The 26,346-nt window shown below is 52.8% G+C and overlaps 1 protein-coding gene across 2 annotated transcripts; it reads left to right on the top strand.

Moving 5' to 3' along the window:
- The first annotated feature begins 4,894 nt into the window (after positions 1-4,894).
- CLN6 (CLN6 transmembrane ER protein) lies at positions 4,895-22,667 on the top strand. Of its 2 annotated transcripts, XM_049905820.1 has the most exons (7): positions 4,895-5,099; positions 11,944-12,058; positions 15,945-16,043; positions 17,140-17,328; positions 17,537-17,592; positions 19,117-19,239; positions 21,028-22,665. In XM_049905820.1, exons 1-7 carry the CDS (start codon positions 5,014-5,016, stop codon positions 21,296-21,298), a joined length of 939 nt encoding a protein of 312 aa, XP_049761777.1. In that variant the 5' UTR covers positions 4,895-5,013; the 3' UTR covers positions 21,299-22,665. The 2 variants fall into 2 exon arrangements, with proteins under 2 accessions (XP_049761777.1, XP_049761778.1); XM_049905821.1 differs by lacking the exon at positions 17,537-17,592 and having other exon boundaries at positions 21,028-22,667.
- The last annotated feature ends 3,679 nt before the right edge of the window (positions 22,668-26,346 follow it).

Below are 26,346 nucleotides of genomic sequence, written 5' to 3'. Positions count from 1 at the left end.
TGGTCCAGGGTGGGCACTGACTCAATCTGGGCCAATCAGAATTCCCTATGGCACTTGGGCGTTCGGCCCAGGCAAGTCCAGCCTCATCCAGCTTACTCTCTGGGATGCAGGAGAGAGAAACTTGGGGCTGAGGCCATTTGCTGCCATGTTCCCTAGGAAGCAGGGCAAGGCAGTCAGCAAGGAGAGAGAAGGACGACACAGAAACCGTTTGATGGGAGTGACGTTCTGGGTTCTTCTCTGTTCAGAAGCCCAACTCCATCTTTATGTTTAGATTCCTCAGGACGACCCTGCATTCTTATAATATAAAATCTTTTTTTTTTTTCATCACTCTGTCCCCAGATGTTCCTAACAGTCTCAGCTACAAGGATCTTAATTAAAGCAAGTTGAGGCAAGCACCTCTTCTTTCTTTCCCCACAGTGTGAACTCTAGTGACCCTCGCAGCTTCCCTAAAGATGACTTCAGCCTGAAAAAGCCAGTCCTATAGGCAACACCAGTTGACAGGTAAAGCCAGTCTCATCTCCTTCTGCACCCCCTCACTCTTCCCCTCAGTACCCCAGCCCTCTAGGGACCAGTCCTCATGTGGCCTTCTCACCAGGCACGATGCCTGTCTTCCACCCTTAGACGTCCCCATCAGGCCTTTCCCGACTGCCTTTCTCCCAGCATAACTGACTTTTCCCCTTGTCCCATTTCGTCTTTCTCTGCCCCCTTGGGTCCCCACTTAAGAGTTCAGGGGTCTGTAGGTCATGCCTCCCAGGTCGTGGCTGTAGTCAAACAGGGGCCTTCAAAGCCTTCTGGGGGCAGGCCAGTGAGGGAAGGTGTTTTGGGAGAAGAAAAAATTTCACAAGTTCTTAAATTGATTTCCTAGAAAGAGCACTGGGTTAGGAATGCAGAGACTGGCTTCTGGTCCTGGCTTTGCTTCTAACTCACCGTGCGGCTCTAGGTTTCAGTTTTTTCCGCAGCAGAAGGAGGGAACTGGATGAGCTCAAAGGCTTCTCAGGGAGCCCTCTGGAGATGCCTCGCCATAGCCTTGGAAACCATAAAGGGAGAAGAGTTGGCACCCAGGGCCCCATTTCTCTTCGCTCAAAGTCGCCTCACTTGTATCTGTTTTATATACTGCGCATCCTTAGCCCAGGTTCCCTAAGAAGTAGACCTGAGGTAGAAGCATGTGTGCTAATACTTTATTAAAAACCAGTTGCTGTTGAGTTGATTCCAGCTCATGGCAACCCCATGTGTATCAGAGTAAAACTGTGCTCTATTGGATGTTCAATGGCTGATTTTTTGGAAGTAGATTGCCTCTGGGTGGACTTGAACCTCCAACCTTTCTGTTAGCCAAAATTCGGCATCATTCAGGGACTCCAATACTCTATTAGGGAGTGCAATCCCAGGGAAGCTTTAGTGAGGGAAAAGGAGAGTGAGGCAGAGAAGGATGGAAAGCACACACAAGAGTACATTGCTGAGCTGGCCACCACTTGGTTCCAACTGATTGTTAGAGGCTGTGTGAACTGCTCAAGTTCAGGATGGTCCATCCAAGAAGAGGCAGAGAGAAGAAATTATCCACTAGTCCCTGTGTCTTGTTGGTTAAAGGTTCACCCTGAGGAGTGTCCGACACTCCTGCACTTCCAAGGCCAGAAGTGCCATGGGCAGGGGTGTGGGAGATGGGGTGAGGGAAGACTCTGTTGGCTTGTGCCTGTGTGAAGTCAGTTTTGACTGCAACTGGAGTGAAACAGGTGATATGGACCTGGAAGACAGGTGTGGCTGAGAGGACCGGAGGTGGTGCTTTAAAAACAGTCTGATACAGCTGTAACTGAAAATGAATGAGGACCTCTGCTAGAATGAAAATTGAAATCACTGAACTGGGTAACCACAAAAGACCTTCTCAGCTGCAAAATTCTCTGATGCTGTTCACTGAAATTGCTGCTCAGACAGCTGAGACCATTGGTCCTTCTGGTGTGCAGGGACCATGTCCCCAGAGAGTTGCAAGCAAGATCCCTAAAAATGTGTACCCCTTAGTGCCCAAAAGTTGGCACCAACTTTACTCTGCCCCCTCCCACACACACAAATTTCCATGCATTTTAAGAGCTAATGAAGATGGTATTTTAAAGAGTCCTAATGGGATGGGAAAGAGAGGGGTGGATAATCCCATCAGGTTGGGGGAGTTTTCATCTTTCAGGGAGGTCTGGCCCACATGCCAGCCTGGACTCCCCCTCCACTCGGGGGGCAGCTGCCGGCTCCAGGCAGAAGGCAGATGTGTTAGTATTTAAGGGATTGGAGGATTAAATGGGCCATAAAGGCTCCCTCCACACAGCCTCATCCTCATGGCTGGAAAGCCACCCCTGAGTGTGATTAAATCCATGATGACATGACTTCGTGCCCTTCCCTGGAGCTTAGCAAGCTTGCAAAGCCACCATAGAAAGGGAGACTGAGGTCAGAGTGGGAAGCCTTGATTCTTCCTCTCTGCTATATACATACTCAATCTGTAGATCAGATTCACTGAGATTAAACCTGGAATCCGGGCTGAGTATTGCTGTTAGCTGACCTTGAGTATGCTACTTCAGCTCAGGGCCTTGGTTTCTTTCCTCTGCTGCAGAATAGGGACACGACCTGTTCTCCTTATGGCATGGTGGGGATCAAATGAAAGAAAGCTATAAAGCAAACGTCTCCTTCAATGAGGCCAGGGTGGGGACTGGGCTGTAGCCTACGCACCACTGGAGGCCAGGGTGGGGCTGATGGAAAATGGTCCATGAACCAGGCAACCCCAACTTCCCACAGCTGAGAAGGGACATGCTGGTTCTGAATGAAGAGAAGAAGAAAAAAAACAAGAAAAACCTCCCAAGAGAAAAGACAGAAAATAGAATGGAAATAGGCATACCTCAAACCCTTCCCACCATGGAGAAGAAACTGAGGCTCAGGGATTATTGAAAAGAACCAGTCTACCTGTTTTAGGGTCTATGCTAAGCACTGCAGGTGCATTACTTCATTTAATCACAACCCCAATGCAGTAGATGCAACAAACTTCGTTACAGATGAGTAAACTGAGGCTGAGAGGGGTTGAGTGACTTACTCAAGTGTTACAGCTAGTTAGAAGTGCCAGGACTGAAATCCAGGCATTCTGCCCCCCCCCCGCCCCGCCCCGCCCCGCCCCGCCCAGTCTTTCTCCTCAGGTTCTGCCTTCGTCATCATCTCTCCTCTCACATTCCCACTGTCATCTATATTCTGTGACTCCCAAGTCAATCAGCTCAGCTCACCTGAACTTCAGACTCATGGGTCTCACCTGAGCTTCAGACTCATGGGACCAACAACCTTCCTGACCTATCTCAAGCTTAATGTGTCCAAAGGTGAGTCCCCAAGTACCCTAAAGCTGCCCTAACTCACTTCCCAGTGGGTGCCTCCACTGGCCACCCTGCTGTCGAAAGTCAACAGCCTAAACTCCGCTCTCTCTCACTCCGCATCCAATTACCAAGTCACTGCCCGGGACCTCCCGTGCAGTTCTCTCCTTCCCACATGCTGCATGGGGTCTCCAGTCTTGCCTTCTGTCATCCAACCTCCACGCTGTGCAGGGGATGGGCCTAAAATACAAACACAAAACACGATCCCGCCACTTCCCTGCTCAGGGAATTGTTCTCAGGATTAAAGCCCTCCAGGATCTGCACCTGTCCCTTCCCCAGGTCAACTCTTGTTGCTCTTTCTTCCCGCATGCTTTCTCTCACTGAACTTCTCCCGTTCTTCCATACCCCAGCATCTCTCTGGATGCTGGGCCTCTCCATGGCTGTTCCCTCTGCCGGGAATACTCTTCCCCACCCGGCGTGTTTGCATGACTCCAGCTCAGGCTTCACTCTCAGGAATCCAAAGTCATGGCTAGGATGTCCGACGTCCTCCAAAAGACTTGTCGGAACCCACTCCCTCCACGTCTTTGTCTGCACATACTCTGAACTTTTCCCCTTAGCTTACCAGGAATACTCTCCCCCCACCCCCCCACACACATACAGCTTTAAGCCCTACTGTTGTTGGGTGCCATCGAGCCCATTCGATTCCGGCTCATGGCAATCCCATGGACAGTGTACAGATGCACCATAGGCAGGTGGCCAGGTCTTTCTCTCGCAGAACGGTCGGCTGCGTTGAAACTGCCAACCTTTCAGCTAGTAGTCGTGTGCTTGACCGTTTGCACCACCTGGGCTCCTTGTAAGCTCAGCTAGAGCAGGGTTTAGCCGTTCCTCCCAGCACAGTGTGCTGCTTACAGCAGGCACTTAATAAGTGTTTGAATGAGAGAGAGGGGAAGTGACTTCTTCAAGGCCACAAAGCCGAGTGACAAAGACAGGAGTGGAATCTGGACCCCTGAACTTGGGAAAACTGTCTTCTGGCCCTGCCCTCCTACCCCACAGATTCTTCATTCCCGGTGTCAAGGTCCGCAGAGTTGCCACTTTAAGAAGACCCAGCTTTCTTCTGAGGAAGGAAGGCGCGCAGCACAGTGGGGAGGGACATGAAACCCTCCAGGCCCTCCCGTTCCCGAGGACAGGAGAAATCCTGCCTCGCCTCCTCCCCAAAGGAGTATTTGGGCCAGGTGAGTCTTTCCTGGGGTCCCCACCCCGCCCCACTCCAATATCTGGGCTTCAGCCAGCCTAGGCAAAGCTTCCCAGCCCCTGCAACGCAGGAAACTCTAAAAACCTGCAGCTCCCATAATGGACACACGTGCTGCGCGCGCCCATCCTCCCGGAGTCCCGCCGTGAACGCCGCAATCGCGGTGCCCCTCCTTTCTCCGGCGGAGCTCGCCCCGCCTCCCCCCGCTCGCCCCGCCTCCCCCCGCTCGCCCCGTCCTGCCCCCGCCCCGCCCTCTGCCAGCTCACCCCCCCCTCCGCTCGCCCCGCCCCCTACCGGCCCACCCCGGCCTAGCCCCGCCTCCCGGGGCCCCCGGCACGCCCAGGCGCTGCGTGCTCGCAGTCGCTGCGGCGAAACCCTTGGGGCGGGTGGCTTCCCCGGAGAAGCAGGGCCGGGGCCCTGGCAGGCGGGCGGGCAGTCATGGAGGCAGCGGCGCGGAGGCGGCAGCACCCGGGAGCGGCGGGAGGCCCGGGCACGCAGCCGGGCGCCTCTTCACTGCAGGCCAGGTGGGCGCGGGACCCCGGGTGAGGGGCTGGGCTCCGCGCCCGGGTACTGGGAACGCTTTCCCCCCACGGCGCGGGGTGAGGGCCCCGCTGGAGACCCTCCTCTGTGGCGGGGGCCCTCGGTGGAGCGGAGCCCGCGACTGGGCCAGCCGCCCCCGGAGTCGGCCTTCCTGCACTGCCCTGGCAGCTAACCCCTCGTCCGCTCGCCTGCGCCCTGCCTCCGGCTTCCGTCCCTTCGTAGGGAACCCCGAGCCAGTGAGGTTCAGCGTCCCCGGCTCCGCCGTCGCCCGAATGTGAGGAGCCCGGGCGGGGGTCTGGGGTCCGGGGCCGCCTCTCCTCGGGCTGCCCACGGAGAGGGGAAATTCGGGGTGGGAGGCGGCGGCCCGGGGGAACGACTTCGTTCACTCGGGCCCACAGTGCATCTGCAAACCCCAGGCGCCACCTCCAAGTTCTCGGGGTCCCTCCGGTCCTGAATGGGACTTGGATTCTGCTGTTATTTAAGAGGCTCTCTCCCTGCTCAGAGGTAACCCAAGAATGTGGGAACGCAATGAAAGACTCGGTGGAGAAGGGTGGTTGGCCCCCCTCCCCACACCCAAAAGAAGAAAGAAGGAACGGCTTTTCTCTCACCCAAGGGGAGTTAGTTTTTTTATTTGGAAGGGGTGGCTCGGAAGCCACCTTTAAACTTCCCCTCCATTCTTTCTACTTCTCATTTTACTGATCGGAAATATTTATTCAACAGGCATTCATTCATTAAGCATCTGGGTGTGCCCAGCACTGCCCCAGGCACTAAGGGGCCGGGCAGTGTGAAGCTGGAGGGGCTCACCTTCCGGTAGAGGCTGGGAGGGACAGAGCCCAAGTGGGGGTGAGAGGTAATCTCTGAGGGCTTCATGGAGGAGGTGGCACTTGAACTGGGCCTCAGAGGACTCATAGGGAAGAAAAGCTGTTCCAGCCGGGAGACAATTTGGGCAAAGAGAAGGGGCGCAGTGGTGCCGGAGCTTTGTGGGTGTGAAGGGAAGTGGCTGCGGAGGCTGCCCAATTGTGAAGGGACTTTAATGGCCACAGGGCTGGGACTAGAGTGAGGTGCCTAGAGCACAAAATTGTAGGAGTCAGTCACTCTCAGGGCAGGGCACAACCCTGGGAGTGAGTTCCTCTTTTTGGGCCCTAGGCCCCTTAGTTGCTGCACTCTCGCTCTTTCCCTGAATGGCAAGCTAAGGATGTGGCTTTTATTCCGTAGGCACTGGGGAGCCATGGAAGGTGTTTGAGCACTGTTGTGCTTAGAGCCAGTTTCAGAAAGTTTGTGGTATGGTTTGGGACAAGGTGAGATGTCAGAGAGACTGGGCTGAGAATAGCTCTTTCTCCTGCTGCTGAGGGGAATGTGGACTGAGGGACTGTGGACTCGGTTTTCTTTCTCACTTTTAGGAACAATTTACTGAGTACGTCCTGTGTGTTTTAGACCCATTAGACCATCTAAGTCTTGCCTCACCTATAAGGTATTATTTTACTGGGGTGGAAACAGGCCTAGATGAGCTAAGGAGCCTGCCTAGGCTGAGTTGCGCACTCAAGACTGTCTGCCACAGCACCTGCCCTGTGGCCTTCTACCTTCCCCAAGGAGGTCCCACTGTTCTTGCCAGCTGTCTTCTTCCACGGAGCCTCTACCTGAGGGACTTCTCTGTTGTGTATCCCCATCAAGTTGGGGTTCTGCAGCTGCCCTGAACTGCAGTACCCCGGTTAGAACAGCCTATGGGTATCAGATATGGTCACCACTTTGTCACCTGCATGGGGCTTCCTTGTCTAGTACCTTACTCAGTCTTCAAAACCTCCCAGTGAGCTGCCAGGTAACACTTCCAATGTACAGATGAGGAAACTGAGGCCCACAGAGGTATGTCATGTGCTGGCAAGAACTAAACTCAGGGCTCTGACTCCTGGTTTCTGTTCTTACTGCTCCACCGTGGCTGCCAGGGAGTGATGTCCTCCATTGCTTCTGCATGAGCCCCCCACCAGCCAGGGCATTCCCCAGGGATAACATGAGGGGCCGTCTCTTTCCTAGGGTGTCTCTGCCCCTTCCCTCCAGTGGGTGCATCTGAGCCCATTCCCAATATCATTGCTGCACAAGACAGAAGGCAGAATCATCCTGCCCAACTCCTAGGATGCTTGCATTACCTCTGCTACATCCATGCTTTGCTTGCATACCCTTAATATCAAGGCACTCAGTACCTCTCTAGCTTCCAGCTGCCCTGTTAGACATTTTCTTGTATTGTAATCAAAGTAACACATGCCCATGATTAACTCAAATACTACAGAGGACTCAGAGTATAAAAGCCCTACCCCTTCCCTACACCAGAAACAACCACCTTAGCCTCTTTAGCTGTTCATATTTTTTAGTAACAGGCTTATAATAATAACAGACACTTAATGTAGTGCTTTCTGTGGGCTAGGTAGTATTCTAAGCATTTTGCATATATTAACTCACCTCAACCCTTGAGGTAAGATCTACTATTAATCCCCATTTTACAGATGAGGAAACTGATGCCAAAAAGTTAAATAACTTGCTCAAGATCTGGTTAGTAGCAAAGCTGGGATATGAATTCAGGTAGTCTCCAAAGTCCATGCTCTTAAATAGACTGTTTCTTGGTTTATGTGACCTACTGACTTCCTGGTATGACTTGGCTCACTTATACCTCCCCCATAGAGCCCTGGTGATGCAATGGTTAAGCACTCAGCTGCTGTCTGAAAGGTTCAAACCCACCAGGCACTCTGCAGGAGAAAGATGTGGCAGTCTATTTCCATAAAGGTGACAGCCTTGGAAACCAAGGCTTCAAACTGGTTTGAACCCCTCTTGAGAATTTACATTTCTAACAAGTTCTCTGGCACCGGTTCTGAGAACCACTAGTAGATAGTGAAGCAGTGGGTTATAGAATTTATAATACGTAAGAATCACCTGGGTAATTTGTTAAAATGTTGATTCTGATTCAGTATACCTGGGAGTGGAAACGCAAATTCTCAGCAGGGATCTGAACTGGAATGAACTGGTTCGAAGGCCTTTTGGAAACCCTGTGGGGCAGTTTTACTCTGTCCTGTAGGGTCGCTGTGAGTTGGGATAAACTCGTCGGCAATGGGTTTGATTTTGGATGCCTCCCCCATCTTTCCAAGATGGTTCTTTTTTCATTACGTTTTGTTTTTCTATGGGTTACTGTACTCATTTCTTGAGCTGCTGTAACAAAATGAAACAAACTGGGTGGCTTATAAAAACAGAAATTTATTGTCTCACAGTTCTAGAGGCTAGTAGTCTGAATTCAGGGTCTCAGCAGGGCCAGGCTCACTCTATCTGCTGTAGGGGAAGATCCTTCGTTGTCTCTTCTGGAAACCCCCGGATTTCCTTGGCTCATAGATGCATCTTCACATGGCTGCCTTTCCCCTGTGTCTGTCTGGCTTTTCTTTTATAGGACATCTCTCAGATTGGATTAGGACCCACCCTACTGCAGTATGACCTCATGTTAACTAATAACACCTTCAAAGATCCTATTTCCAGGCAATGTCATGTTCACGGGTACCAGGGGTTAGGACTCAGCATAAATTTTTGAGGGACATTATTCACTCCATAACAATTACCTTTGAAGCCTTAGAGGATGTACATAAACCATTATGTCTTTTTTGGTCAACTATAGGCAGTATCTCTTGATTCACCACTTTTTTTTTAATCAGTAACTTTTTTTTCAATCAGTAACTTTTTTTTCTATTGTACTTTAGATGTGGGTTTACAAAACAAATTAGATTCTCATTAAACAATTAGTACACATACTGTTTTGTGACATTGGTTGCCGAACCCACGACATGTCAACACTCTCCTCTTCTCGACCTTGGGTTCCCCATTACCAGCTTTCCTGTCTGCTCCTGCCTTCTTATCCTTGTTCCTCGGCTGGTGTGCCCCTTTAGTCTTATTTTGTTTTATGGGCCTGTCTAATCTTTGGCTGAAGGGTGAACCTCAGGAGTGACTTCATTGCTGAGCTGAAGCCACTTTTAAAAGGAGACTTTTAATACCTTAGTCTAACCTAGCTTTCCTCACCCTTTTCCCCAACTCCTGTCATCTGTGTTTTTACTTTCAAGTTGTCAAAGTTGATAATATTTATCTGCTGTCCTCTAACAATAATAGTCTTCCATGTTTCGCCTATGGATTGATTCTAAAAATGGACAAATCAACATACAATATTTGCATTATTTTAGCCATGTAAATAGTGTTCCCTACATGTTCAATGATTACACTTGCTTTCCTATGTTGCTTTTGTTTTTCCTAGAGTTTCTAATTGCCTTTATTTTTTTCTCTCATTATTTGCCATCATTTTCTCGCTTTTTGTTCAAATTTTCCATCAGGTCGGATATTTATATGTTTCTTCATGAGGAATCAAAATCAATCCTCTAATGTCCCCATCCAAGGGTCCCGGCTTGACTCCCCCAGAATAAGACCCCTTCGTTTTCTGCTAGGCAGTCCTGCAGATGCCGCCGACTGCTTTGAATACCTCAACTGTATGGTATGAGCTGTCTGACTGTCATGGTATCAGTTTCCCCATATGGTAGACTTGTAAAGCTGTGAAGGAGAGTATAGCCAGCCTTGTTTCAGGTTATCTGGCATTGTGCTTTCATCATTGTTCTCAGCAGCAGTTGCTGGTGATTGAGACCTAGGGCTGGCCAGGCCGGGGGCTCAGTGTGTGGAGTCAGGAATGCAGGACAGGCTTGAGGTTGCTCATCCCCAGAACAGAGCTGGAGGAAAGTATGCTTTCACCCTCCATGACCTGCCTCCTGTAGTCAGGGTCCCAACAGGAGAAAACCAGTCCCCTGCTGATAAGTCTGGATTCCCAAGCTGAATGTCTACCCTGTGTCTGCCTTTTTGTCCTGCCTTGCTCAGCTGCGCTAGACTAATGACAGGGATCCCCATGACCAAGGTGCCTCCCAAGGTGTAGGAGGAAATAGTTACTGAGCCCATTACAGGTGCCAGGGATCCACTTCCAAGTGCTTCTGCAGGTTTTCAAAAGTTCTTAATTCCTTACGCCAAACGTCCCACTCTTTGCCCCGTTTGGAGGTTTCCAGAGCAAAACACTGAGGGGTCGTACCCTTCTCTATCCAGGTTCTTTGGGCCTGGATGTTATCATTGTCTACTTTTTGAGGCCTTGCCCTGATGGCCACCAACAGGAAGGGGCAGGGTGGGGTCTCCATGCTGGTCCTCATCTCAGGCCCCTGAGAATTCCACATAATTGGTTTCTGAGTACTGTCCAGTCTGAAGACCCAGCCAATCCTTCCTTTTCTTCTCCCTCCAGTAAGCCAGGCATCACCTCCTTGCAGTGCCTTTCTGCACTTTCACCTCCAGCCTTTGATCCTGCTTTCCTGTCTGGGTAAATTCGCCCATCCATGCTTTATGGCTCCCTTCCTTCAGGCAGTCTTCGTGTGCTGTTCCAAGCCTCAGTGAGCCCTTTCTACCATATGCCATGTGGTTTATTGTAACAACCGGAGCAGAATACCGAGCTTTTAAGAACACAGGCCTTGAATTCAGATAGGCCTGGGCTTGAATTCTGTGCTATTCAGGACTCCTGGGTTGCAAGTGACAGAAATCCAATGTGAACTGCAACACCCTTAGCAGAAAGGAGTGTATTGGCTCATGTGACCAGCCAGTGGCAGTGGGGATGCCTGAAACTGGGGACCTGAACACACTTAGGGCTGTTTTTTCCCTCTCCCTGCTTCTTTCCGTAGGGCTACTTGATTCTCACCTGACTGTGCCTTAAGACTGGAACGTTGGCCGCAGGCAGCCTTGGGCTTAAATCCCTCATTTCACCAGTTCCAGTTAGAAAAGTCCCACTGAGCCAGCCTGGATCACAGACCCTCCCTGTGGCCAAGGAAACCTCGTCTCTTACCAGGAGAAACGGGGTTGGAAATAGGTCGACAAAAGGAATAGTCACTGCAGCTCCTTACTAAATGGGTTTCCTTGGCTAAGTCATTCACCCCCTCTAAACCTCATTATCCTCATCTGTAAAATGGGATAACAGCTCCTGCCTCCTGGTGTTGCCGTGAGGATTAGATGAGATGGTGAAGTACGCTCCTAGCGTACCACACAGGTGGCATTCAGGACATGTGGGGGCACTGAGCAGAGATGACAGTAAGGCTTCGTTGACCTCGGGCAGGCCCACTCCATTGTCTTACCTGCTACCACAGCATGATAAAATCCCCCGAGAGCTTGTCTCCCTGTTGTTTGAGCTCTGCTGCCAGTCCAGTATGGACCATTCTTGGGATTGGCTCAAAAGGGTGCTGGAATGTTACAGAAGGAAAGCCAACAGCTGCATTGACAGAGGAAAGCCTCTAAATCAGCCAGTAATGACTGAGCTTAAGCCAGGTGCTGGCTGAGAACTCTGGGGAATATGGGGACATGTCACACCACTCCTGTTCTTGGCACATGGTTTCACCACATCCTTCATGTGAAAAATGAGAGCTAACAATAGTGCCAGGAACATAGTAAGTGTCCATAAAGGTTAGCAACTGTCATCATCATGGTCATGTTTTACATTTTTTAGCTACATTTGTATCCTTTGTTTATTTTTATTTTCCCATCATTCCATGGGGGAGAGAGTCCAACAGTTATTATCCCTGTTGGGCAGTTTTTTCTTGAAGCACAGAGAGGCTAAGGCCAGGGCAGCTGGTATCTACTCCCTTGACCTCAGGGCCAGACCCTAGTGTTTCCAGCAATAATCCTTTCCCTAGAACTTAATCTTGTGTCTCCCCCAGCCCTCTCTGTGGCACATCTCAGGGGCAGAGTCCCATGGAAGGAGGAGAGAAGAATTGAACTTCTAGTCTGGTTCCTTCCCAGGCACGGCTCTGTGAAGGCTGATGAGGCTGCCCGCACGGCTCCCTTCCACCTTGACCTCTGGTTCTACTTCACCCTGCAGAACTGGGTTCTGGACTTTGGCCGCCCCATTGCCATGGTGAGTGTGAAGCTGTGGACGGAGCCCTAATCAGGAGTGAGGAAACTTAGTGTAACTTATATTATCTAAGTGGACTTAGGCAAATCATTCCCCTACCAGCAAATTGAGAGACTAGGACTGGATGTCTTCAGATCCTTTAGCTCTGTGACTTTGGCCTTTGAGGCAGCTGCCAGCATGCCAAGGAACTGGGGGACCTGAACAGTCCTACTAAGCCGCAACCCGCATGGGAGACCTATGTGCCATGACCATGATAAGCCCACATATTAAGCTGGTGAACCAGGTTTAACCAAATCACTGAAACAGGAGTATGGGAAAGGAAGCAGAGTTTTCCCACAGTCCTTCCCCACGGTCTAGAGATATTATCTTCCAAAGATGAAGGGTAGAGGCTGGTTCTGCATATTATATATGACTCTGAGACTCAGATAATTTGTAGTGCCATTTGGTGAAACCATCTCCTTGCCTCCACAGCTGCTTCATGCATTGATATACAGTAATGGTCTCCACGGGTGAGGTTAATACTGGAAGGATACCAAAGCCCCTCACTTGTCATAGGTGGATGGATAGATGGATGGAAGGATAGATAACAGGATGTGAAAAAAATTCCATGAGGTATCACCATGTACAAAATTGCTAATTTGTGTGTGTGTGTGTGTGTGTGTGTGTGACAAAAATAACAATATCCAGTGTTGAAGTTGACACCTCGTCCATGCTAGTGATACTGCAAATTAGCAAAGGCCTTTCAGAAAGCAGCTTTGCAAGATAATAATTAGTGCCTAACATGGTAAGTGCTAGATACATTTTTACTGAATGACTAACAGGAGGTAAAAATGGCAGCTAATACATATTGAGTGCCTGCTCTATTCTGAACTCTTATTCCAATTTATTCAATTCTCACATTGATCCTATCATAGTCCGCATTGTAGAGATGAGAAAACTTGAGGATAAAGAGGGTAGGTAACTGTCCCAAGGTCTCACAGGTAGCAAGTGGAGGAGCCAGGATCTGAATCCAGGTACTCTGGTTCCAGAACCCACCCCCTTCCCAACAAGGTTAAACTGCTGTGTGTGTTTCAAGAACCCTAATATGTTCATCCTTCCTGAGCCAGCAAGACTGATTCAGAGAATCTGCCCTGAGGAGGTAATGAGCTAGAAGAGGATAGCCTCTGCACCCAGAGATGTTCATTGTAGTGTTGATTATAATAGCCAAAACTTGAAAGAGACTTCAGTGTCCAGCAGTAGGGACGAGGGAAATCAATACTGCTGTTTCCAGTATAACCAAAAAAAAAAAAAAAACCCAAACCCATTGCCATTGAATTGGTTCTGACTCATAGCGATCTTGTAGGACAGAGTAGAACTGCTCCCATAGACTTTCCAAGGAGTGCCTGGTGAATTCAAACTGCTGACTTTTTGGTTAGCAGCCGTAGCTTTTAACCACTACACCACCAGGGTTTCTGTTTCCAATATAGGGAGTGTTATTTGGCCATTAAGCAGGAATTATGGAGATATAGAGCAGCCTAGAAAATGTCTACAACTTAATGTTTAAGGAGGAAAACGGTTCCTAAGTGGCAAGTAAACTGACTGATGGCGAACTGGTAACGGTTTTGTATCCCTGGGACCGAAGACCTGAAGGGATAAAGAAAGGCTGCCTGGCAGTGGTATCAGGAGGAGGAGCGATGGTAGATACGGGCTCTCTTTGTTGCAGACTTTGTGTGATGTTGTCATATTGTTTTTTAAGTGTAGGAAAAAAGAAAAGGCACTGAGCCAGGAGTCAGGTGTATGGGTGACCTTGGACAAGTCACTGTCCTCTGGGCTTCAGTTCTCTCATCTGTAAAAAGATTGCTCTGAGCCCCCTTCCAGCTTGAATGATAATAATAATATAACCTATTGCCGTTGAGTTGATTCCAACTCATAGTGACCCTATAGGACAGAGTACAACTCCATGGGGTTTCCAAGGAACAGCTGGTGGATTTGAACTGTTGACCTTTTGGTTAGCAGCCGAACTCTTAACCACTGTGCCACCAGGGCTTATGTATTTGCGGCTAAAGGAGCTGCCCACCAAACTATGGTGTCTGGGGAATGAAAAGATGGAGTCAGGAGCAGGCTCATAGGACTCGGTCTCAGCTGCCCTAATGGGGGTCTTCTGCTGGAAAAATCACTTTCCCCCTCCTGCCCGGAGTTGCTGTGGCTATGTAAACCCAAGTGGGGCTCCTTGGAGGATCCTCCCAGCCTTGCCCAACCAGGAGAGGCTTCTGAGAAGCAGAGTAAATCAACACCTGGCTCATGTGGACACTGGAGCTTTTCAGATGTATACATGATATCCCCAAAAGTAATAACTTTAAAAAAAAAAAAAAAACCTTTAGAAATTATGAAAGTAATATCATTGTAACAAGCCAATTCATACCCAAGTATACAAAAAAGAGATGGGTTAGACCCTCCCTACCCCCTTTCCAGTTCCACCCCTGACAGTTTGGGAAACATCCTTCCACTCCTTTCTCTGCTCATACCAACACACACATACAGAGGGGTTTTCTTCCCTTGTCTTTTTTTTTTCCCTAACCAAATGAGATTTTACTTCACACCTTATTCTGCAACTTGCTTGCCTTAGGAGATATCATGCATCTCTCTCCACGTCGGTACACGTAAGGAATCGTTTCTCAGAATGGCTGCTTAACCTTCTGTAGTCAAGATGTGGGAAAGCCTGGTGGCATAGTGGTTAAGTGCTACGGCTGCTAACTAAAAGGTCTGCAGTTCAAGTCCACCAGGTGCTCCTTGGAAACTCTATAGGGCAGTTCTGCTCTGTCCTATAGGGTCACTATGAGTCGGAATCGACTCGATGGCAACAGGTTTGGGTTTTTTGGTTTTTAGTCAAGATGTACCATAATTTATTCTACTAGTCCTGTTGGGTTGAAGAATCAGCCTATTTCTTTTATTTTACTGTCATAAAATATTTCATTGATAAAGATATAAAGATACACACATAGAGTGAGAGAAAAAAAAAAGAGATTGAGACTCCTGTATCCTGGAGGTCTTATTTCTGCGGGTTAGCTTTGTCCAATGTGGCATTTCTAAGTTAAAAGAGATGCCTGTTAAATTTCTGATGGACACTCTTAGTCATTACACACATTCTCAGCCAACGCATCCTGGAAGCACAGTTTGGGGTGTTTGTGATGTAGTCTTCACACTGACCCTACAAGGCCAGGGCTTGATAGATGGAACAGGGGAGAGAGGGCATTCCAGACGGGCGGAGCTGCCCCTGGCCTGCCTTCCTCCCTCAGGCAGGGTAGAGGTGGACAAATTGAAGCTGCTTTGTAGAAGGTGCTTGTTTCTACTTTGTTATACTTTCACCTGATCTGGAAGGGTCCATCAGCAGATAAAGGATCTTTCCAAACCTGGGGTGGGGCTTCTGGCCTGGGAGGCAGGCCGCTGACCCAGTGGTCAGGAGAGCTTGTCATCACCATAAGACCTGGAGTGCCAGAGCCCTAAGGGTCCAAGCGAATGACATGGGGCACCCCAGTTGTGTTACGTATGGGAAAGGCTCAGAGAGGGGAAGGACCTGCCCAGGGTTACCCAGCAAGTTGGTGGCATAGCTGAGCCCCAGAGGCACCTCCTGACTCCCAGGCTGGTGTCCTGGGACATCTATTTAGGGCCCACTAGGAGAGGGCATGGGGTCAGGCACCAGATTTGCATCAACTGTGTGACTGGGGACAAGTTGATTTACCTTCTCTGGGACTCAGTTTCCCTGTCTGGTAATACCTTCTGTCTGGAGTTGCCAAGAGGAGCCCCAGGGATCACAAAAAGATGTGTGTGTGTGATGGGGTGGGGTGGGGGGAGACAGTGGGGTCTCGTGGGCTGTGCCTGGGTGAACACCATTCCCTCCCATCCTCTCCAGCTGGTGTTCCCTCTGGAATGGTTTCCGCTCAACAAGCCCAGCGTGGGGGACTACTTCCACATGGCCTACAACATCATCACACCTTTTCTTCTTCTCAAGGTACAGTCCCAGGCCCCACCTCCTCAGGAAGCCCCTCCCCTCCTATCTCCTATCCCCCTTCCTTCTTACATCTGGCTGGGAGCTGGGCGGAGCCCTGGGTCCAGCAGAATCAGGCTCTTCCCCTGCCTGACAGCGGGGTGGGGGGGGGTTGGGGGGGGATGAAGGCTGTGATCATGGAAGGTGTCAGGTGCCTGTGGGTCCCAGGGGAGGCAGGTACTGCCTCTGGCCAGGAGGAACGGAGGAGGCCTCCCCAGAAGGGAGGTTTGATGTGGCCCTCAGCCCCATGTGCTGAGACGTGAATGGAAGAGGCTCAGGGCAGAAGGATCTGAAGATGAGGCTGTGTTTGGGAAACCATAAGGCATTTGGGGAAGCTGGGGTGGAAGGAGTGATTGGGTGCCCAGGGAGAGGTCAGGGATGGTTGGGAAGGCAGGTTGGGACCAGATGGCAGCGGGCCCTTTGGCCTGGGATCCCTGATGTGACTGCGACGAGGACTGCCAGCTTTTCCCTTTTCCAACTAAGAGCTCTTAAGACAACTGCCACTGTCGACTATCCCCATCAGTTAGTGTTTAAGAGAGATCCCTCAAATCGCCAGAAGCAGGAAGGTTATAATCTCAGAATTCCAAGGAGCCTTTTCAGTTAAATGATTTAGTTGGAGAAGCACCCCCATCCCCATGTTTGCTGTGGGCCAATCACTCAGAAATCGAAGGGTCCTTTCAGTGCCTCATGCAGCCACCCAGGGGCGCTGTGGCTGTAGGTGCAGCTGGAGCAGTGGGAGGATGGGCCTGGGGCCTGGGAGCCTGTCACCTCCAGCTCCTGTGTGACCTTAGACAAGGAGCTGGCCCCTCTGTGTCTGTTTCTGTCCTGGGAAAAAGGGATGCTGGTCCCCCTGGTCCCTACCTAGTTCACAGGGATCATGTGAGAATCTAAAGGTTGGCATGGGGCTCACCAAAGGGACCCACCAGCTTCCAAGTGACTTTTCAGCCAGTGGCATCCATCCCCATCCCACCCCAGGTGTTGGGAGGGAAGCAGAGGGTGTCACATACCGTGATGGAGGAAGGGTTCGGGCTGTTGGGACACACCTTACTCTGCACCCCAGCTCATCGAGCGGTCCCCCCGGACCCTGCCCCGCTCCATGATCTACATCAGCATCATCACCTTCATCATGGGCGCCAGCATCCACCTGGTGGGTGACTCCGTGAACCACCGCCTGCTCTTCAGTGGTTACCAGCACCACCTGTCTGTACGCGAGAACCCCATCATCAAGAATCTCAAACCAGAGACGCTGGTGAGGCCACCTCCCCCTCCCTGCAACTGGCCAGGCTAGGGTGCTCAGGTCCTATCAGAAATAACACGTTAGCTGGCCAGGCCTTAGGGAATGACAGCAGGTAGGGGAGGCTAGGGAGTCGGGGAGGGTGGCCAGAGGGGCTGCTTGGGGCCAGGCACCTTCCCTGAAGGGCATCCCGTCCTAACTGCTGTGCCCCCGCTTCCTGCAGATTGACTCCTTTGAGCTGCTCTACTATTATGACGAGTACCTGGGCCACTCCATGTGGTGAGTGATGGCTCTCGTCTGGGCTTGGAGAGTGCATGCAGTCAGCCTGTCTATTCCCAGGGCTCTGGACCCTCTCTTCCTCTATCAAGCAGAGCGGCTGCAATGGCGTTCTCTTCCCCTGGGAGGGCGCTGTGGGCACGGCCACAGCCTGGCCGGGGCACTGGCACCCCGCCCGCCTCCTCCTAGCCCGCAGTGCCGGTGGCGGCCATAAGAGGGCAGTGAGCGGCTGTCGTCCCTGCCTTGCCGAGCCTGGAGCCTGAGGAGGCTGGGGGACGATGGGGATACAGCCCTGAAAAACAACCCCCCAGATGGTTGAAGTGCAGGTGTGGATGAAGTAGGGGACCCCTCACCCAAATCGGGCTTGTGGTCTGTGACATGGAGGCAAGGAGGAAACAGAAGCCATGTGGGGGTACAGGGTGCTGTTTGTGCTCTCCCCCACCCCAGGGGGGAAACTCCTCCACCCCACCTTATCCCGCGGTATGGAGGATAACCCCAGAAATGTGGGCTCAGCCATGGGAGATCCAGGGCCCAAGCTGGGAGCGGTCATCTGTTCCAAGCCTCCACTTCACACAGGATAAACTGAGGCCAGAGGAGGGCTGGGAAGGGTTGTCAGTGAGTGACAGGACTACCCTGGGACCTGGGTAGCTTTACTCCTTAGTGAGAGGGTTTTGTCACTCCACACACACTCTACCTTTGTGTTTCCAGGCCCTGCTTCAGACATGGAAAGTGAGGACTCCTCCTGGCTCAGTGGGTTCAGGGTCTCTGGGCAGGTGTTTGTCAGCTCTTCCCCGGCCTTTGCCAGAAGACCCTTCCCTTGGAAGGTTGGGGAGGGAGGAGCAGAGACCTGGAGAAATAGCTGAGAGAGCACGGCAGCGTGGGGAGTGGCTGAGGGGGAGGCAGGAGGATGGGTAAACATGGTTAAGAGACGGGTGTGTGAGAGTCAGGACAGGTGTGCGGGAAGAGGGGCCTGTGTATGGGTAGAGAAGCAAGTGCCTTTAGGGTGAGATGTATGTGCGTGGGAGGGATGAGGCTGTGGGCTGAGTGCACGCGGGCTTCTCAGCCCTCAGAGGGTGCCAGCAGGTGCTGGTTTCTTTTTTTTAACCTAGCCCTGGGCCTCTGTCTCCTCAGCCCTGCAGGGCGCACCTGTTTCAGCCAGTGTGGGGCTGGGGCTGCTTGTGTTTAGGGTGTGTGTGCGAGACAAAGGCACCCCACACACTTGCCCCTACATGGACTGAGTGAGGCGCAGCATCCCAGGGCCCCTGCCTCATAGCCTCAGCCTCTGATTTGCATGTGCTCAGGTAGCAGGCCTCGTCTTCCTGGTTCCATTTGTGTCCCACCCTGGGTCTCCAGAGCAGGAAAGGCTGAGCAGGGGTGAGCACCCTCATCCAAGTCAGGCATTTTGTACACCATGAAGTGACACCCACGGGATGGTGCAGGGCATGGGCCGTGGGGACGGAGAGGACCAGGCGGAGGTGGCAGCTGGGGTGGCCGGCCGGCCCTAAGGCTCTGACGTCCCTGTTGCAGGTACGTCCCCTTCTTCCTCATCCTCTTCATGTACTTCAGTGGCTGCTTCACGCCCACCAAAGCCGAGAGCTCCGTGCCGGGGACAGCCCTGCTCCTGGTGGTGCCCAGTGGCCTGTACTACTGGTGAGAGGACGTTGCCCCTGTGGCAGGCGTGGGGGTGGGTGCTCAGTGAGCCACGGCAGTGAAACGCTGACTCACCACAGACTTGGCCGAGTGATTCCGGGCAAGGGTCTCCCTCTCCGGGGCCCTGTCTCCTTTTCTGTCTAGTGGGGAATGTGACAGTGTCTTGTGGCACCTCTGTGCTACCAGGAAGCCAGACCTGAGTGTGGCAGGGAGGTGGGAAGAAGCAGCGAGGTTGCACAACCTCTCTGTCCTCGTGCCCCTCCCGCCTCTTTGCCCCTCCTTCCAGCATCCCAGTGCTCCCTGGGGCCAGTAGAATCCGCCTCTGACACCAAGCTCTGTAGAACCCTGTGGGCCTCAGTTTCCTCTTCTGTGAAATGGTGATGATGATACCTGCCTGTCTCCCTCTCAGGAGTTGGAAGGATCCGGGGGAAGAGAAAGGGGCTCTGTAAGCCGTAAAGCACCAGGGAGATGTAGGGAGCAGACATGGGGGGATTCCAAGGCCTCAGGAGCCCTCGCCTGGTTCCCCTCCAGCTCTCCGTTCCCTTTATGGATGTCCCAGGCCTCAGCCAGGCTCTTACCCTTCCTGTCACTTCTACACTGGGGACAGATTCCCTGGGACTGTGGGTGTCACAGGAAGGACCTGGGTCAGTATTGGGCCTTCCCTGAGAGGAGGTCTCCTGGAAAATGAAAAGTTTCCTCGAGGGCTTGCCCCTTCCTGGCTGAGAGGGTCAGCTGAGACAGGATTCAAAGAAATGGATACAAACCACAGCGAGAGGAAAGGAGGTCAGACACGGGGAAGAGCCTCCCGCCCGGTTCTTCCCCACAGCATGTTGATGCAGTGGTAGCTACAGTCGTAGCAGCAGCCCTCTGCTGAGCGACACGCTTGTCCAAGTGAGAGATGTGCACAGCTCATCGCAGTAACCTGGGGAGGTAGGACCAGTTATGGCACAGTGGTTAAGAGCTCAGCTGCTAACCAAAAGGTAGGAGTTCAAGTCCACCATCCGCTCCTTGCAAACCCCGTGGGGCAGTTCTACTCTGTCCTATAGGGTCGCTATGAGTTGGAACCGATTTGACAGCACCGGGTTCGGTTTTGGGATTTTTTTTTTTATATATAGGTTATAAAACAAGGGCTCCAAGATGTCATGTAACTTCCCCAAGGTTATACAGCCATTAAGTTGCAGTGCTGGCGTTTCCTGAATAGGATGGGTCAACACTGCGGTTCTCCCGAGAGGCTGGAGAGTGGACCGAGGGACCCCTCAGTATCCCTCCGAGTGTTACTGAGCTCCTGGCTGTGTGCTGGGGGCAGTGTTGGGAGCTGCAGTGAACTCTGGGAGATCTGAGACTGTCCCAGCCTTTGTGGAGATAGCTAAGAACAACTCTGTGAATTGGAACAGCATTCCCAAACTCAAATGCCAGCAAAACAAGCTGGTAACAAATGAATCAAGGAGGCAGCACATGAGGCAACAGGGAGTGGTGGGGACTGTGGCAAACTGCAGATTAATCCTCTCCCTAAAAGGAGTAGCTGCTTCCTCTAGTCAGCTGTTGTCACGTGGGAGTATGGACCTAGTGTGACCAGAGAAGCCAGACATCCACATTTTTGGGTAATCTCCCGATGTTTAAATTGTGGCAACTCTTTAAGCAAACCAATATGCTGCATATGGGGTGCGGTTAGAGCAGCATGGCTCCCTGAGCCTGGGCGGATAGCGTGGCTCTCAGGCACAGGGAGGGGTGCCGGGCAGGACGGGGTTGTCACGGCCCCTGCCTCACCCCACCCTCTGGCCTCTTCAGGTACCTGGTCACCGAGGGCCAGATCTTTATCCTCTTCATCTTCACCTTCTTCGCCATGCTGGCCCTCGTCCTGCATCAGAAGCGCAAGCGGCTCTTCCTGGACAGCAACGGCCTCTTCCTCTTCTACTCCTTTGCCCTCACCCTCCTGCTTGTGGCGCTCTGGGTCGCCTGGCTGTGGAACGACCCCGTGCTCAGGAAGAAGTATCCGGGCGTCATCTACGTCCCTGAGCCCTGGGCCTTCTACACCCTCCATGTCAGCAACCAGCACTGAGTCCCTGGCACCAGCTGCTGGTGCTCTGCTGGGCCGACGATGGGCCGGGGAGGGCATCTGAGCATGCTGTGTGTGTACCTGTGTGTGCATGAGTGTGTGTGCAACAGTGACTGAGAACGTGGGCAGGAGAGCATTGCGCACACAGGTAGGCGTGTGTGTGTGCGCACGCATGCGTGCCACAGTATGTGTGGACTGAGTGCATCGTAAGACTCCACTGTTTTGGTCATGTCTCTGTAGGGTTTGGGTCTTTCAAGTTTAGTTTTCGGAAGAGTGTCTAGGCCAAGACCTGGTCCCCTGTCCTCCTGTGTGCCTGACTGGAGTTGGGGCCACAGACCTGACTCCTCAGGGTCATGTACTGGTGGCCACACAGGAGAGGCCTGGGTGGGGTGGAGGCAGGGAGGGGAGTCAGCCTGTTCCCTCACCACCTGTTCATCCCTCAGGCCTACCCCGGACGTGGAGGCTAGGTTCATAGGCTCCATGAACTTCCTGTGTATTGCTGAGCAGATCATTCCCTTCTCTGGGCCTCATTTGCATCAAATGGTCCCAGGGTCCCAAGGTGGGCACGGGGCTGGGGTTGCGGAGTCCTCTTGGGCAGCCTTGGGACAAGTGGTTATGTCCTTGAGGCCCAGCTACCTGTCACTGCCCTCCCACCTGGCAGGTGTGTATGCCCCAAACCCTCACCCAATCTTAGTCCCCCCAGGCTGTTGAGCCACCCCCACCCCTACCCTGCCCCCCAGAAGCCAGAGGCCCAGCTCACTCCTTGACTACACAAACCTGACTTTGGGCCTGGGGGCACTAGTTCTCCCACCATCTCTCCCTCCCCCTGCCAGAAGCTCCTGTCGCCCTACTCCTGTTCCAGAGAATTGGGGCACCCCCTTCATGTCAGCCGGCCACAGGTGTTTGAGCTGCACTGAAGGCCAGGTTCGCAAACACTGCACTAGGTTCTCTGACGCATTAAAGGGTGGGATGGGCACCTTGAGGCTCTCCAGTCAGCCTGCCTCAGCCTGAACTACATGCCTGGCCCTGCTCCCAGAAAACGGAGTCCTCATTCCCAGCAGACGGGCTGGGTGAACCCCCAGGCCCTTCTCCCAGGCAGTGAGTCCTGGGCCGGGCTGCACTCAGCTGAAGGCAGCACAGCCTTGTTTCCTGGCCAGCACTGACCCACGTGCTTGTAGGCCTCAGGGCCTGCCTTGCCTTACCAGGACCCAGCCTTCTCTCCTCAAATTCTCAGGTAGCCCCGCACCTCAGCCCCTCCTTTCAGGGCTCAGGCCTCTGCAGCCTCCTTTGGGCTCCCTCTGGACCATCCTCCCCAGTGTTTGCATCATCATCGGAGGGTGAGAGGTGCAAATAAAGGCCATGCGGAGCCTGGCTGGCAGCTGCTGCTTGCTTTGGGTGTGACTTGGGAGGCAGGAGGGTGTTCCCTGAAGTGGGGGTAGGGGGACTGGGTAGCTTGGGGTTTGGCCTGGGCAGACTCCCAAGGCTTACCCAGCCTCCTATCTGGCTGAGAACAGGCACTGCCACTGCCTGCTGGCCCTCCATACCACCTCATAGGCTTCTCGAGTGGGGGACAAGCCGGTGTCTTCCTTCTTTACACCTCTTCAGGGGAGTCTGGGGGCTGTGGGGGAAGGTGGGAGAGGCGTCTCCAGGTCTGCCTCGGGGTGTCCCCCTGAGCCTGCCAGCCCCATTTCAGAGGCTGAAGCCGAGAGGGTGCTCTTTGAGGGGGAAGGTAGGAGGGCTGGTTTGTTGGAGGTTGGTGCTCGGCCTTGGGCAATTCCCTTGATCCCTTGGGGCCTTGGCTCTTAGTATTCAAGTGCTCAGCCTCACTGTGGTCACCAGGGAGTCTCTCACTGGTGCTGGTGTCGTCAGATGACACAGGGATGGCGACACTGGATGGGAGACGGCTGGGACCATCATATGCTGGGCCCAGGAAGAAGCCCCCCAAAACAGAAAACTCATTTGATTCCTTCGCTACACTGAGGGCCCATTCCTCCAAACCCTGCTCCAGGACACTTCTCCGTGGAAGGGCTCGGTGACTATCTTATGAGCAGGGGTGGGCTGGTTGTGTGGAGCCTGGAGCTTCTACAACTTGGGGGCCTTGATAAGCAATCAGTTAAAAAAAAGTAAGAAATTAGGCATGGAAGTGACTATTTAGAATGGAAAAGAAATCGCAGCAAGTTGTTGAGCCTTGGACATTCCTGTCCCTCTTAACCCCCCTAGCTCTCTGGGGAGTTTACTGAGAACACTTCCCTACAAGTACTTCTTGATGGCAGCCTGGCTCCACTCCACCTAGAAGCTTGTAGGCTGATGATTCTCGGAGTGTGGTCCCTGACGAGCTGCATGGGGTGGCCGGAGAACTAGTTAGAAATGCTCTGCCCCAGACCTGCTGAGTCAGAAGCTCTAGGAGTGGGGCTTCCTGGTGATTCTGACACCTGCTCAAGTCAGAGCCACCACAGTAGGCCCTGGCTACTCAAAGTGCGCCCTGGATCAGCAGCATTGGGTCCACCCAGGAGCTTGTGAGAAGTGCAGGATCTTGGCCCCACCCGGGACCTCCTGAGTCAGCGTTTTAACCTGATCTCTGATTGATTCCCACACAGCACCACTCCACGACTCCCCTGAGCTCCCAGCCTTCCTGGGGCCCAGAGCAGGGTGGTGTGGGTCCTTGTAGCAGTTTCCTGGGGCTGTTGTAACAAAGAACCACACACGCGGGGGGTTGAAACTACAGATTTACTCTCTTGTAGTTCTGGAGGCTGGAAGGCCAACATGAAGGCCATGCCCCCTCTGAAGCCTCTAGGGAGATCCATCCCTGCCTCTTCCTAGCTTCCAGTGGTTGCTGGCAATCATTGGCTTGTAGACACATCCGTCTCTGCCTGTGTCACCATGAGCTTTCTCCCTTGTGTGCCCCTTATCTTGTAAGGACACCAGTCATTGGGTTTGGGGTTCACCCTAATCCAGTGCAACCTTCACGTGGTTACATCGGCAAAGACCCCGTTTCCAAATTAGGCCTGAAGCTCCATGAGCCTCTGCTCTGGGGCATGCAGGCCTGGGAGGAGCAAGGCTCAGCGGACCTCTGAGGGCCACATCTGTGCCCTTCACCCAGCAGGCACTCCCTGAACCTACCAAGAGCTCAGACTGGGGGCTGGAGGAGTGGAGAAGCCTCATGGGGAGAACTTGACCCCAGGGTGGAGACAAGCTCGGCCCAGAATGGAGTGCAGGGTGGTGGAGAGGAAGGAGGACTGGGTGTCAGAACACCTGCGTTCCTGGGGCTCCAGGAGTTGGGGAGAGGGGCAGAGAGGCTACCAGCAAACACCGAGAGCGCCTCAACCCCCTAGAAGATGATGGGGCCTGGTGGGGGAGGGCACGGGAGGGAGGAAGAGCTTCCTCCAGCCAGAGAGTGGGGGCAGGAGGGAAAGGACCCAGAGGAAGTGTCTACCCCAGCCAAGAGAGACCAGGGTTTGAGAACAAAGGAGACAAACTCATGGCTCCCAGTGGCATTGGAGGTGTCTTCCGTGTGTTGTTTTCCATTTGGTGTTGAGGTGCAGCGCGCACACTACCGTAGATCACACAGCTTTATATTTTGTAGTGTGCTCTCATGTAGTCCCACCCCAAGGCAGGCGTTTTTGACCATATGTGTGACATTCCTTGGAGACATGTAAAAATAAAAGGAGACAGTTGGTAAGGGTCTATCAGTTAGGATGCCTTTGGGGGCATGTAACCCCAAGCACAGAAGCCCTGGTGGTGCGATGGTTAAACGCTCAGGTGTTAGCTGGAAGGTTGGCAGTTTGAACCCATCAGCAGCTTCGTTGGAGAAAAGAACTGGTGATCTGCTCCCGTAAAGACTGCAGCTTGGGAAACCCTGTGGGCAGCTCTGTTTTATAGGCTCGGAATTGACTTGACGGCACACAAGAACCCCAGGCACAGCACTGACCTAAACCACTCAAGGAAATAAATGTCTTATTTCCCCCTAGGACCCTCCTTCCCAAACACAGGGAGACTGTGTGAGTGTAGCCAACAGAGCTGTAGTGTGCTCTCTTCAGGCTTCCCCAGAAGGCTTGGCTCTGCCCAGTGCCCTTCCAAGGCCCCATCTGGCTGCCATTTCCTTCTCCTGCCTTCTGTGCGGGGGGGCCAGCCTTTCCTCCTTCTCACACCCCATAGGGAGGAGTCAGAACTCTCAAACTGAAATTCCCAGGGTGGAGGAACAGAGGGGAAGAGGTAAATCAAGAGACACAATTTGTAGGAGGAGAACTTTCCTCATGGAGGTGGTCAGGGAAGGAGGGAGGGAGAGAAGACTGAAGGCAAGCCCCCCAGTCCACGCTCCTTTGTACAAATTAAAGAGCTATCGCTTCCTCTGGCCCAAGGCACCTCCTCGCCAGGACCCTCTTACCCCTGGTCCAGGAGCCCTTAGGCAGGGCACAACCTGTGCAGCCAGACCTGGTGGCCTGGCAGAACTCTGGCTTTAGAGCCCCACAGACAAACCAGACAGCTGCGGGCAAGGGCCTCCAGCCCCACAATGGGGATCTGTGACCTCAGAGATGGAGGGTTAGAGCCCACACAGGCCTGCCCAGCCCAGCCGCTCTGGGAAACACCCCTGCCCTGCCCTTGCTTCCTTTGTGAGGAAGGGGAGCAGCACAAACCACTGAGGAAATTAGGGGTGTCAGCAGCTTCTGCTGGAAGAGGTGGAGTTTCGGCAGTGAGAGAATGGGAAAGAAGAAAAAAGAAGTGAGAGAATGGGAAAGAAGAAAAGCCATCTAGGAGGCTTCCCTCCAAGCCCCCTGAGGGGCTGGAGGCCCCAGCCCAGGCACCCATCCCTGCCCCCAGGGAACTGACGCAGGTGTGTGCTGGCCGTTTGATTCTCTCAGCAGCCCTGTAATGTGGCACAAAGAGGAAACTGAGGCACAGACAGGAGAAATGACTCAACCAAGGTTACTCAGCAAGTCAGGTCAGAGGAAGGATTTGAACCCTAATCTGGGAGCCCCAAAGTCTGTGACCTTTCTACAGTACCGCATTCCGCGGCTTCGGAATCAGAGACATGTAGTTCTGAGATGTGCTGT

This window comes from Elephas maximus, chromosome 13, assembly GCF_024166365.1.
Source record: "Elephas maximus indicus isolate mEleMax1 chromosome 13, mEleMax1 primary haplotype, whole genome shotgun sequence".
Taxonomy (NCBI): domain Eukaryota; kingdom Metazoa; phylum Chordata; class Mammalia; order Proboscidea; family Elephantidae; genus Elephas; species Elephas maximus.
The sequence above is the reverse complement of the archived record's forward strand: the minus strand, read 5'-3'. Positions and strand labels throughout refer to the sequence as shown.